At 37.3% G+C, this 12,851-nt stretch overlaps 1 protein-coding gene across 1 annotated transcript; it reads right to left on the bottom strand.

The window, feature by feature from the left end:
* Positions 1-11,105: 11,105 nt before the first annotated feature.
* LOC134574659 (olfactory receptor 5AR1-like) lies at positions 11,106-11,684 on the bottom strand. Its single transcript, XM_063433787.1, has one exon. The coding sequence runs from the start codon at positions 11,682-11,684 to the stop codon at positions 11,106-11,108; it is 579 nt and encodes a 192-aa protein (XP_063289857.1).
* Positions 11,685-12,851: the final 1,167 nt, after the last annotated feature.

Raw genomic sequence — 12,851 nt, 5'->3', positions numbered from 1 at the left:
TACATGTATTTAGCTGATATATTCATAAAGTTACAATAAAAAATCCAAAGCTATAATAACTTTCCAGAATTGTTTTCTTATCTAATACAGTAAGTTGCACCTTACCTATGTTGTTATATAGTTAAATAGAGCTCAGTGGCATAGATTCCTGAAAAAAAATAAAGTCACTGAGCAGAAGCATTGATTGTTGAAGAAATAAAAAGGTAAATATCCTGATTTCCAATACTTACTGAAGACTCACACTCCTGTGAGAATCACACATTGACAGAGTCAATTATCCCAAGGCCAGTCAATAAACAGTAAAACAGGTTAAATAAAGTACATGATTAGCACATTTTTGTCATTTATTCATTATTATTATTATTAGCATTTATATAGTGCCAATCTATTGAGCAGTGCATTGCAATATTATAAAAGGAGGGTGGGGGGATTTACAAGTAAATAAGACAATTGCAAAATAGAACAATAGGTTGATGAGTATTCTGCTCAAACAAGCTTACAATCAAGAGGATGTGGATTATAAAAACAAAATAAGAATGCCACAAAGGGAGATAGCAACCAAACAATAAGATGGGGTAGAAGCAGAAAGCAGAACTAGAGGTAAGAGTGGAGTGTGGCTTATTAGGAGAGACCAAGAGATGATTGAAGACTAGAGTAGAGTCTGAAGGGGGTAGACAGGCTGTTCCAAAGGTAAGGAGCCATCCACTCTAAGTCCTGCAGGAGTGAGTTAGCAGTAAGGGTACGAACAGTGGACAGGAGAAGGCCACTGGCAGAGTGGAGAGACCAAGTACCTATGAATTAGGGAAGAAATATAACAGAAGCTAGAGTTGTTTAGAGCTTTATGGGTAAGAGTTAGTATTTTGAATTGACTCATTTGAGATACAGGACGCTAATGTAATTATTTACAGAATGTTGAGGAGTAAGAGGAGCGACATGAGAGAGAAATCAGCCTGACGGCAGCATTCATTGCAAACTGCAGCATGGCAGTATGGTTTCTGGGGAGACCTATTAGGAGAGAGTTACAGTAATCAATGAGAGAAATTACTAGACCATGAACAAGCTCCTTAGCAGCATCTTAAGAAAGGGTTTTTAACAACAGACTGGACGTGAGGTGCAAAGAGCGTACAGAATCAAAGATAATACTAAGACAGCCAGCTTGCAAGGGCTGGTTGATGCAGAACTTGCACAGAGAGCAAAAAAAGAGATTCAATACTATGAGAAGGAAAAATAATTGTAGAGATGTGATGGCCATGTGAGGCGCACACGCTGTTCGAGCCGCCAGAAGCCGATCAAGCCGACACAGATGTGCAACAGGGGGTGCCAGGACACCTAAAATAACAGAGGACCTTGGAAGGACCCTTGACCCCGGAAAGGCTGCAAGAAACACAATGGAAATCTGATATGCCAGGGAAGAATTCCCGTGCAGCTGTGGCCACGGCTGTAGTCCAAGGAACAAATTTACCTGGAGGTACTTATGTCCCCTCCACTGCACACATTGCTGCTGCCATTGCACCTCAGGTTGGTGCTGAAAACTTTCTGACAGCTTCAAATCCTCATTTGAAGTCCCCTATTATGAGGTTCATATGTGGGAACACGTGTGGGAGAACTGGGGTAGGTCAATATTGTGCAGAACAGGGGGGTAAGGGGATCTCACAATAATAATAATACTCCCCTGGAGAGCTCACAGGGCAGTCAAGAAAGTCCCCCTGAGAACCCCACAATAGCAGATATACCCCTGGAGGAGGCAGGAGTCTGTGCCCTGTTGCTTCAATTACCATCTAGAACATATAGGGAAAATATGATGGGGAAACTAGAGGCAAGCTTCCCTGATAAGATACAATCCCTCCATAATGATCTTACCTTTTGTGTCACTTTACCCTACTCCCTCTAGCATGTAAGCTCATTGAGCAGGGCCCTCAACCACACTGTTTCTGTGCGTCAAACTTGTCTGGTTACAATTACATGTTTGTTAGTCCACCCATTGTAAAGCACTATGGAATCTGTTGGCGCTAAATAAATATAATAATAATAATAATAATAATAATAATAATAATAATAATACAGAGTTCAGACCCTGGAAGAGGAGGGTGAAGAAATGGCCACAAGATATGGAGCATCACACTGAAGTCTCGTAATGAAGCTCTTATGTACTTACATAAGAAAATAGATGATCTAGAGAACAAGGGAATGAGAAATAATCTTAGAGTAAGAGGAATCCCTGAACCATCTGGGAGAGAAAAAAAGATACTGCAACGCTTATTCAATCAGATTTTAAAGTGCCCGACTGAGAATTCAATTAAATTTGATAGGGTAGATTATCTTGACACAGAAATTTATCTCTAGCAAATCCACGTGATGTTATATGTTGTTTTCATAATTTTTCCCAGAAAGAAAATATTTTTCGATTGACAAGATCACAAAAAGATTGGGTATTTGAGGACTTTTCTGTAAAAAATGTCCAAGTTATTTCTTAAACAACTTTACGAGCACGTAGAGCATTAAGACCAATCCCTACAATGCTCAACGAAAGAAATATACGATATAGGGGGACCTTTCCCTTTAGTCTAACTGTGGCCCATCAAAGCATTTCAGCGACAATTGTATCACCTTCAGATGTCCATCTCTTCCAACGGACTCTAGAATTACCAATAACAGAAATTGATGACTGAACAGGCTTAGGTCATTCTGGAAATTGAATAACAGTATCACAGAAGAGCAAAGAGTTAATAGGAAGAGGGGAAACCAGTTATTGATATTAATCTTAAATGTTAATTCTAAAAGAAGGATTGTGCTTATATTTCTTTTTCTCTTTCAGCTTGCTTGTATGATCTTCCTCAATGCCTTTTTGTTGAGTTTTTCTCATTTTGATTCTCGGGTCCTCCTTCCCTCACTTTTTTCCCCACACATTTTAAGTGGAGGGGTAGGGAGAGGAGGATCGAGTGTAGAATAGTTAATTGCCTATTTTTATTTTTTTTTACTTTGAGACCTTGATATTGGAGAATACACCATGGATTAGCAAAGCATTCATTGTATCTATGTAGCATTGCTTTCTGTTTAGCTGTTATCTTTTATTTTTGTATTATTATTACAAGGCTCAGTTGGTTATCTAATCTCTACTAAATGCCACTAAACCCTCGAGAGGTGCTCAGATTTTCTTGCAGGCCCTTTTTTGCTCCTGACAAGTCTTGCACCATCTCAAATCAAATTTTTCCCATCCTTTTTGTTTTTTTGTGTTTTTTTCTTGTTGTTTAGTAAGTGTATTGCATACAGTAATAATGTTTTTCTTGAAACTCAACTAAATGAGTTTCCACTAGGTTTGGATATGATGAGGTTGCAGCATGTTGGTGGAGATTATCAGTTTTTAGTTTTTTCGATTTCTTTTATTTCGTTATATAAATGACACAATTTAAAATTATGACATTGAATGTTTAAGGGCTGAATACCCCAGAAAAACATATATATTTTTTTGCGAATGAGATACACAAAAGCTCTGCTGAGGTGTGCTTTATCCAAGAAACACACTTCAGGGGAGATTTTATAGCAATTATTACGGAGGGATATCAAGAGGACTGGCATTTCTTTTTTCAAATAAGATTGTTTTTAATTTGATTGGTTCAGTCACAGACCCTCAGGGTAGGTTTGTTTTTGTTAAGGGCACAATTAATAATGCAAAATTTACGTTTGCCAATGTTTATGCTCCCAATGGAGAAGTAACATTTATTAGGCGCACTCTGAATAAATTAGAATATTTTATAGAAGGTATTTTGGTGATAGGAGGGGATTGGAATATAGTATTAGATCAATCACTAGATAGTACATTTAAGGGGAAGGATTCTCTTAAGCATCAGAGAGCCCTACTACAAAGACCTTACATGCCCACCAGTTGGTAGATAGTTGGCGAACTGTCAACCCGACTGAGAGAGATTATACTTTATAACCATCTTTATTTGACTCAAAATGTGTCCATTGTGAGCATTTCATGGTCGGACCATGCCTTCATTTATTTAACTCTAAGACTCCCAGGTAATAATTTCCCAAAATCAAGATGACGCCTGAATGAGTCATTATTAGAAGATCAAAGAGTACAGGATGAATTAAAAAAAATATAGTTTCTTACTTTGATGATAATAAATCAACTGATATTCAGGATTTTTGGATCTGGGAAGTACATAAGTGTGTACTTAGAAGGACTTTAATTAAGTGGGGAACGCGTATAAAAAAAAAAAGGAGCCCATGGTTAATATAGTGGCATTAACTCATAAAATAGAAACGGAAAAGTTGGCCTAAAAGTTAAACCCATCTTTTGAGATTTATGAACGCTTAGTAGCATATAGAATGGAGCTGAAAAGTTTGCTTAATTTACAGGTACAGCGATTCAGCTCACACGATTCAGCTCACACGTAAATCTTTTTAATCACATGGTAATAAGTGTGGAAAGTCTTTAGCAAGGGCCCTGAAAAATAGGCTCCAGCCTTCATATATAGCAAAAATCTAAGATGAAATGGGGAATCAACATTCAACAACAGAATCAATTGTGCAGGCATTTTATTTATACTATAAGGCGTTGTACAACCTTCCTAGACCATTGGGTTCTATACTTACATTTATTAGCTCAAATATAATAGAGAAAATATCGTCTAAATCGTTGGAATCTTTAGATGCCCCTATTACTGGTATAAAGTTTGAAAGGGAAATTAGGAAAGAGCCCAGGCCCAGATGTTCTTACGATTTGTTATTATAAGTTGTTACAGACTTATTTAGTGAAATATTTTTAAAGACCTTTAAGTCAATTACTCCTGGGATAACACTTCCTCCACCAATGTTACAAACCTAGATGACACTTATTCCAAAACCAGGAAAAGACCCTCTCTTGTGTGCGAGTTATAGACCAATTTCTCTGATAAATATGGATTTAAAACTATGTGAAAATATTGGTGCTCCGTCTTAAACCCCTTTTGCATGGACTGGTCCACCCTGATCAGGCAGGCTTTGTGCCATGAAGAGAAGCACACGATAATACTACTAAAATATTAAGTGTCATACATGGTGCAAAATCTTCCAAGAAATCTGTAGTGCTTCTGGCCATAGATGCAGATAAAGCCTTTGACAGGGTGGACTGGTCTTATCTATTCACTGTATTAGAGGTACAGGGGTTTGGGTGCAGATTCAGACAGTGGGTTGAGGCTCTTAATAATGGTACTACTTGCAGTGTAAAAGTAAATGGACAGTTTTCATTTTTTTCTCTATTGGAAATGGATCAAGGCAGAGATGCCATCTATCCCTCCTTCTTTTTGTTTTAGCCATGGAACCCTTTTTTACAAGCTATTAGGAAAAATCTATTATTTATTACAAGGAGGAGAACTGAAGGTCTCTGCCTTTGCAGATGACATTCTGCTCTCGTTAAGAGATCCTATACAAACTGTGACGCAAGTAAATATTGAAATAGAAAAGTTTAGAACAATATCTCACTTTAAGGTAAACAAACTTTACCTTTATTTTATAGTCTAACTCCCTCGCAGATTTTACTTGGGTGGCATAATGTCTTTACTGATGTAAATCAACAAAAACTATTGTGGTTTCTAGTTAACAAGGATAATGCATTAATCCCAATTTTTTGGAAAGAAACTACTATACCGACAGTAGAAAATTGGGTGGACCGGGTAGAAAATACCAGAGTAATGGAGGAACTACACTGGGGAGCAGAAAATAATAAGGAAAAATATTTCAAAATATGGAAAAATCATTGGCTAATGAAACGAGAGTCATATGATATATAGTCTTTTGGAAAGTCATAAATAACTTACAAACTATCTAATCCACTCCCAACCTTCCACTGTCAAAGTGGTCAATCAAACCCTGCACCTTCCCTTAGATGTAGCATATGCCTTTAAAAAATATTTTGTTGGATGCTCCACCACCTTGATTGCCAAGCTAATAAATTAAACTCATCCTGAAATTACAAGTGTCAATCAAGCCACTAAATTTGCAAAGAACCAATATAGACAAGTTCAATATTAGACCTGTGCCTATTAAGAAACACTTTAATAATCTAAAAATGAAAAAACAGTCTGGACCTGATCCAATCCCAGCAATGCTGTTGAAACTTATTGCGCCAGCAATTGCTAAACATGTCACAAACCTAATTAACAAATCCTTGGTGTCTGGGTACATACCCAAACTTTGGAAGACTGTGCGAGTAGTGCCTATCCATAAAAGTGGTGACATTACTTTGGTTTCTAATTATCGTCCAATATCATTGCTCCTAGTTATGTCAAAAATATTAGAAAAATCCATCCATACGCAACTATGTGAGTATTACAACAAATCTAAGTATCTGACCCCTGATCAATCAGGTTTTCGCCCAAATCACTCCACTAAAGCTGTCAGCAATGACATCCAAACTGGCATGGAACAAGGAGACCTAACTGGAGTTGTTTTCCTTGATTCTGCAAAGGCCTTTGACACAGTCTGAAGAGCCAGGGTGGCGAAACGTACGTCAGGGGATCTCACCTGGCGTTATCCAGCACACTGCATCATCAGTGTCACATTCTATCCCTGCCAAGATTTTCTAACAGGGTTAGACACACGGCAACACTGACTCATCTGCTCTATCTAGAAGCAAGTTCAGCTAAATTTCTCTCTAGCCTGTTTTGGCTTTCTGCTGGGAGGTTGGGACTTTATACCACTGCACTAGCGATCAGGAGAAATCAGGCTTTTTGCTAAGGGGTGCCCTCGAAGGCACGACTTGCTAAGGTCACTAGTGACAGGCAGTCTCCTTTACTATACACCATATTATCTGCAGTTTTCTCTCCCCCTCCCCTTTTGAGTATCAGTTTTGTATTTGAGCTTTTCAGGAGCTCAGTCTTCCTTTCACGCTTTACCAGTATTAGCGATTTAAATACTGCAAATTTACCGGTCTCTCTCAGAACCTTGGTTTAGCAGTCTGAGAATCTGCCAAAAGTTGTTTGGTCAATTTGGCTAATATACCGACTCAGCTACTTACTACCTAAACGTCTGTATATATGCGCATTATAAACGGCAAGCTTATTTCATTACAGACCGCTTGCACGACGCTCTACAAAATATCTGACAAAAGTGTTTTGGTTAAACTGTCAATTATACCCATACAGCTACTTTACCGCTATAATGTCTCTAAATAGTGTTTTGAAAACGGCAAGCTCATCTATTTAATGAGCATACCGCTTGAACAGATGCTCTGCTATATATACTCAGTAGCAGGAATTTAGTTAGCAGCTTACACCGCTGTATACACTTTGGTGGCTTTGTATCATTAACAGTATAACCCCTTCGACTTTGTAAGTCACAGTGGCTCACTGTTTTGTTCCACTGTCTCCTGGTGTTGCCACATTTTTTATATATATATATATATATATTTATATTTGTGTTTTGGTGGGTCACTATACCAACCGCTACTTTTATTTTTAGTTATAATTAAAAGCTAAGTTTTATTGTTGGGAATTAACTACCCACTTTTTCCCACTTTAGTTTCCCTCCAGATTGAGGGAAACCCACTCTATCAGGATTATTTCTACCTATTTTTCCTGTCCTTTCTCTCTACGTTCCTTCTATTATTTTGCCTTTGACACAGTAGACCACAACATTCTACTGCACAAACTAAAAAACTCAGGTATTGGTGATCGTCCGCTAACCTGGTTTTGATCGTATGTATCAGATCGCTTGCAATATGTGTCCATTTCTGACAGTGACTCCCTCCCTCTCTCAGTCACATGTGGTGTTCCTGAAGGTTCCATTCTCGGCCCCCTACTATTCACATTATTTATAAATGATCTGCCTAATGTTTGCAAATCCTCAAATGTACACATGTATGCAGATGACACAGTAATCTATGCAAGCAAATCCGATCTACCGCAGCTTGAGGCTGTGCTCCAAGACCAGTTCACAGAAGTAGAAAAGTGGATCGCAAAAAACAACCTCTTCCTAAACAATGACAACACTGTCACAATGATCTTTGGAACATTTACACAAATTACTAAATTCCCATCTATGCATCAAATCGAAATCAAATAGCACACTGACCGCAGTCCAATCTTTCAAATACCTGAGTATGTTGTTAGACCCCAATCTATCTTTTGGCCTCCACATAGAAAAACGTGCATCTAAACTTTATCAACAAAAAAGGTGCCCTGTACAGAAAAAAATCCTGCCTAAGCCCTACAGTAAAGGAAAGGATTGTACAGCAAATGCTGATGCTAATCATTGATTATGTGGATGTAGTATATGCACCTGTACCTCAAACCCACCTTAATAAACTTAATACATTGTATAACTCGTTCTGCTGCTTTGTGCTACAATGTAATTACAGGACCCACCATTCATTGTGACATGCTAAAATAACTAAACTGGCTGTTGCTGGAATCCAGATGCACCCTTCATCTTTCCAGCTTTGTGTTTAAGAGCTTTTCTGGGAAGCTCCCACCCTACCTGAGCAGAATGCTCTCCTCGGCTGTTCCCACCTCCTATAACCTGTGATCCAGTATCAACACTTTATTTAGTCTACCTCACTACAAAAAGAAAATGGCTCAATCCTCTTTTTTTTACAGAGCACTGCAATTATGGAACGACCTCCCGCACACTTTCAAATCTTCCCCATGCCTAAAATACTTTAAGATTTCCCTCTCTACTTATCTCAAAACAGAATGCACCTGTCATGGTTGATTATATATTTCTTACCTGCTCTATGTTAAATGTTGTATAGTTTGTGTAATATTTGTATATATTATGTAATATTGTTTTTATATTTTATTGTACCCTCTTGTGTCAATGCAATGTTTTGTGGACCCAGTACATATTTGAAAACGAGAGAAATCTCAATGTATTATCTGTTTTATTTTAAGTTGCATTCTCCACAGCCATGCAGTAACTGAAATTCAATATGTTGGGCTCTTTTTGCTATGTTTTATAGGACCAGTGGAACTAATTACTTATCATGGTACTTAATAATCTACTGATGTGTGGCCCATAAACTCATTATCGCAGTAAAAATTAGGCTTTTCTTTTTTCCTCTAACATGCCTACTGCCATTTAGTAAACCCACAGAGACTAAGGGTTTGAAGAGTTTCAGGAAGGAGTGTAAACCAGTGTAAAAGGTAGAAAAGAGGTCAAGAAGCAAAAGTATAGGGTAGTGGCCTTTCGATTTAGCGTTGGTTAGATAATTTGTTACTAATCAGAGCGGTCTCAATAGAGTAGAGGAGGTGGAAGTTAGTTTGAAGAGGATCAAGGAGAGAGTTTGAATTAAGGAAACAAGGTAAATGGTAAAGACGAGTGTTTCTTAACATTTTGAGGAAAAAGGGAGCAGGAATATGAGATGATAGTTGAAAAGGGAAGACGGGTCAAAATATGGCTTTTTTTGGATTGGTATAACAGTAGCATATTCAAGGAAGGCAGTGAGTTTGCCAGAAGAAAATGAGCAGTTGAAAATATGCATTAAGGATGGCAGAGGACAAAGGGAAAGAAATCTGATCAGGGGAAATGGGACAGAATTAAGTAAACAAGTGGTAGGGCAAGCAGAAAAAAAAAGGAAAGACATCTCATGTTCAGTAGCCAGGGAGAAGGGTTAGGGAAGGAATTGTCCAAGTCTGGTTGAGAGAGAGAAGAACAAAGGGGGGGGGGGGGTGATTATTTTCTTAAATGTTTAATCTTGTCAGTATAGTAGCATGCAAAATTGTTTGCTGACAGGTTAGTTCGGGAAGGGGGCTTCAACAGGGTGAAGACAAAATGTATCAAAGTGACACTTGGCCTCGTGGGAGCATGAACGAATGAGAGAGGAAAAGTATGATTGTTTTGCAAGGATGAGGGCTGCACTGCACAAATGAAAGATTAATGTATGGAGAAAGGTACATGACTTCCTTCAGCAGCATCTCTGCAGGTAGTGGGTCAAGTTAGTGTCTCAAATTTGGAGTTGCATCCTTCTTGAGGTAAATGTTTCGAGTGGGGCTTCGGCATCCAGTGCAGAGGTGAGGGTAGCGTTATACGTAGAGATAGCCAGAAAGGTACAGGAGAAAGTAGGTATGGATGAGAGTTGGGAATGGACATCAGCTGGAGGTCAAGATAATTCAGAATCATTATGAGTTGAGGGGGCGGTTAGGCTCAGAAGAATGTTGGTTGAGGGGGCCTTCAAGAACAAAAAAATAAGAGGTGGTGACCTGAGAGAGGAAATGGGAAAAAAAAAAGATAGAGGCTATTGCTTGGGAGAATTAGCACACTGAGGCTACTGAGGTAGCAAGGCAGCAACATGGTCAAAGAAAAGAAGAGGGAGACCAAGTGGTGATAAAATTGCACTGTTTGTACTGATGAATTTAAACAGGTGGACTTAAGTAGCTCAGAAAAAGCAAGATGGATGAAAAAATTGGGACAAAGAAAATAAAGTGTATAATTCAGGTGAATTAGTGTAAAATACATATATTGGCCTGCAGAATGTTTATAAGAAATATTAGATTTGGCAAAGTACTTCCATGACATAGTTACATTATAGATGCACTTTGAAAATAGTAAAGTAAAAAAAAATACAATCTTGTAAAACGTTTCTGACATAAGAGCTATAACAAAGTTTACTAATAAATAGCCAATATTAATGTATGGAGTTCCATGACATGTGTTTGATCTCAGTTCATATTTGGCACACTTCTGAGACCCTCTTAGGCAATGCCCTCTCGATATGTATGCAATTATGTATTGACTGGTGCTTAAATATCCTTCCTGTTTTGTATTTTTTTGTACTTCAACATGCCTTCAGTTGAGTGTTAAAAGAATATTTGAACAACTTCTCTATTCAACCTTTTAAAGACATTTCTAAAGTGTAAAGTAGAAGTCTATACAATATCACAATGACATGTTTACACAACAGGTACTCTTTCAAGACTAGAGACATTAAACATCTGTAGATTTATGAATTATGCATTCAACAATGTGGAATTACATCACAAATCATGTGTCCAAATGTTGATTTTTCAAAATCCAGTTAGTTTCTCAATCCAATCCTTGAGTCCACACATAGATCTGTTATATTGTACTTCATAATTCGTTCCGGTATAAATTATAGGACTACATTAATGCAGAGCTCGGATTTAAAAAATTTTTTTTACTAATCTTTTAAAAACACCTTTAAAGTCCTCATTCTTCAGGGTGTAAAGAAGAGGATTCAACATTGGAATAAGTATGATATATAAAAGAGAAAAAAACTTGTTTTGTTCTGGTGAATACATAGATGTTGGTCTCATATACAAACTGATAATTGTTCCATAAAATATAATAACGCAAGTTATGTGAGAGCTACAGGTAGAAAAAGCTTTATGTCGACCACTTGTTGATTGTATTTTTAGAATATTGGCAATGATAAACACATAAGATATCAATGTAAGTATAAATGCACTGACAGTCATGAGAGTCCCATCAATGTAGGTCCATAATTCAACAGTAAATGTATCAGTACAGGTAAGTTTAAGCAATGGGGTTACATCACAGAAAAAGTGATCAATGTGGTGAGACCGACAGTATGAAAAGTTAGCAATTAAAATTGTATGGGCAACAGGATCGAATAAACCTATGACCCACACTGCAAGTACTATTTGAGCACAGTGCTTGGGACTCATAAGTATTGAGTAATGAAGAGGGCGACAGATTGCTACATAGCGATCATAAGCCATGGCAGCCAATAATAAGATTTCTATGCCAGCAAAAGATATGAAAAAATGCAGCTGAATAAAGCATTCTAGAAAGGATATGGTCTTACACTGAGTGAGGAGCATGGCCAACAGTTTGGGTAGAATGGTTGAGGTGTATGAGATATCAATGACTGCTAGGTTACACAAAAGGATGTACATGGGTGTGTGTAAATTAGAGTACAAAACTATAGATACAAAAATGATAAGATTACTGAAGATAATGATGAGGTATATTGATAAAAATGTTATAAAAAGAAGAAACTGTAGTTTTGGTAAGTCTGAAAAACCTTTCACAGTGAATTCGTGTGAAGTAGACTCATTTTCCCACATAATGTTTAGTCTCCAAGTCTACAAAAAAAGACACAACGATGTTTAATGTGGACAAGTCATGTGTGCCTTTTTTTCCTATTAAAATTACCCATAGAAACTATTTGTATTTTGTCGTTCTAGCTTTTCAAAACATAATATTTTGGAGACACTAGAGACATTTCTAAGCTTCTTTTTTTACAGTTGTACTTTCCTTGTGTTTTTTTTTTTTTTTTTAGTACAAAAAAATAGTAGAAAAAAGCCAGACACAGGTATGTAGCAAAACATATGCAACTATATATATATACAAAGTGAAGAAAAGAGCACTCTCTCGGTTTTCAGAAATTGTATTGAAATGTTGTTGCAATACACTTTGCTCCTTTCTTCACTTTGTTTATATTTCACTTAAAGGCATCTGGGTATTTTTTGTATTTTTTTGATGAGGGTTGAGTGCCAGAGCCTGAAATTTGAGACAGTCTAGTATATTTTCTGTTTACACAACAAATCATCATGGCTATTGAGATTCTTATTTTGTCGCTGTTGTCTGTTTTTATATCTCACATTGATCCAGATGTAACATCACAAATTAACCCCTTAACGCAGTTACGGCATTCTATGCCGTCCCCATTGTAATGGGCTTTAAAGCCGTTGCGATGGCATAGAATGCTGTGACGGCTTTCTACCCCAGAAGCCAGGAGAAACTTACCTCTCATAGCCCAGGCAGCTTACCCTGGCAAAGCAAATTACAGTTAGAATGAAATTACATACATACGTATATTTACAATAATAAATAAAATAATAAAAATGTATTTACATTTTTTTAAATAAATTATATATACATAT

Source organism: Pelobates fuscus, chromosome 10, assembly GCF_036172605.1.
Source record: "Pelobates fuscus isolate aPelFus1 chromosome 10, aPelFus1.pri, whole genome shotgun sequence".
NCBI classification, from domain to species: Eukaryota; Metazoa; Chordata; class Amphibia; order Anura; family Pelobatidae; genus Pelobates; species Pelobates fuscus.
This window is presented reverse-complemented; position numbering and strand designations above follow the sequence as displayed.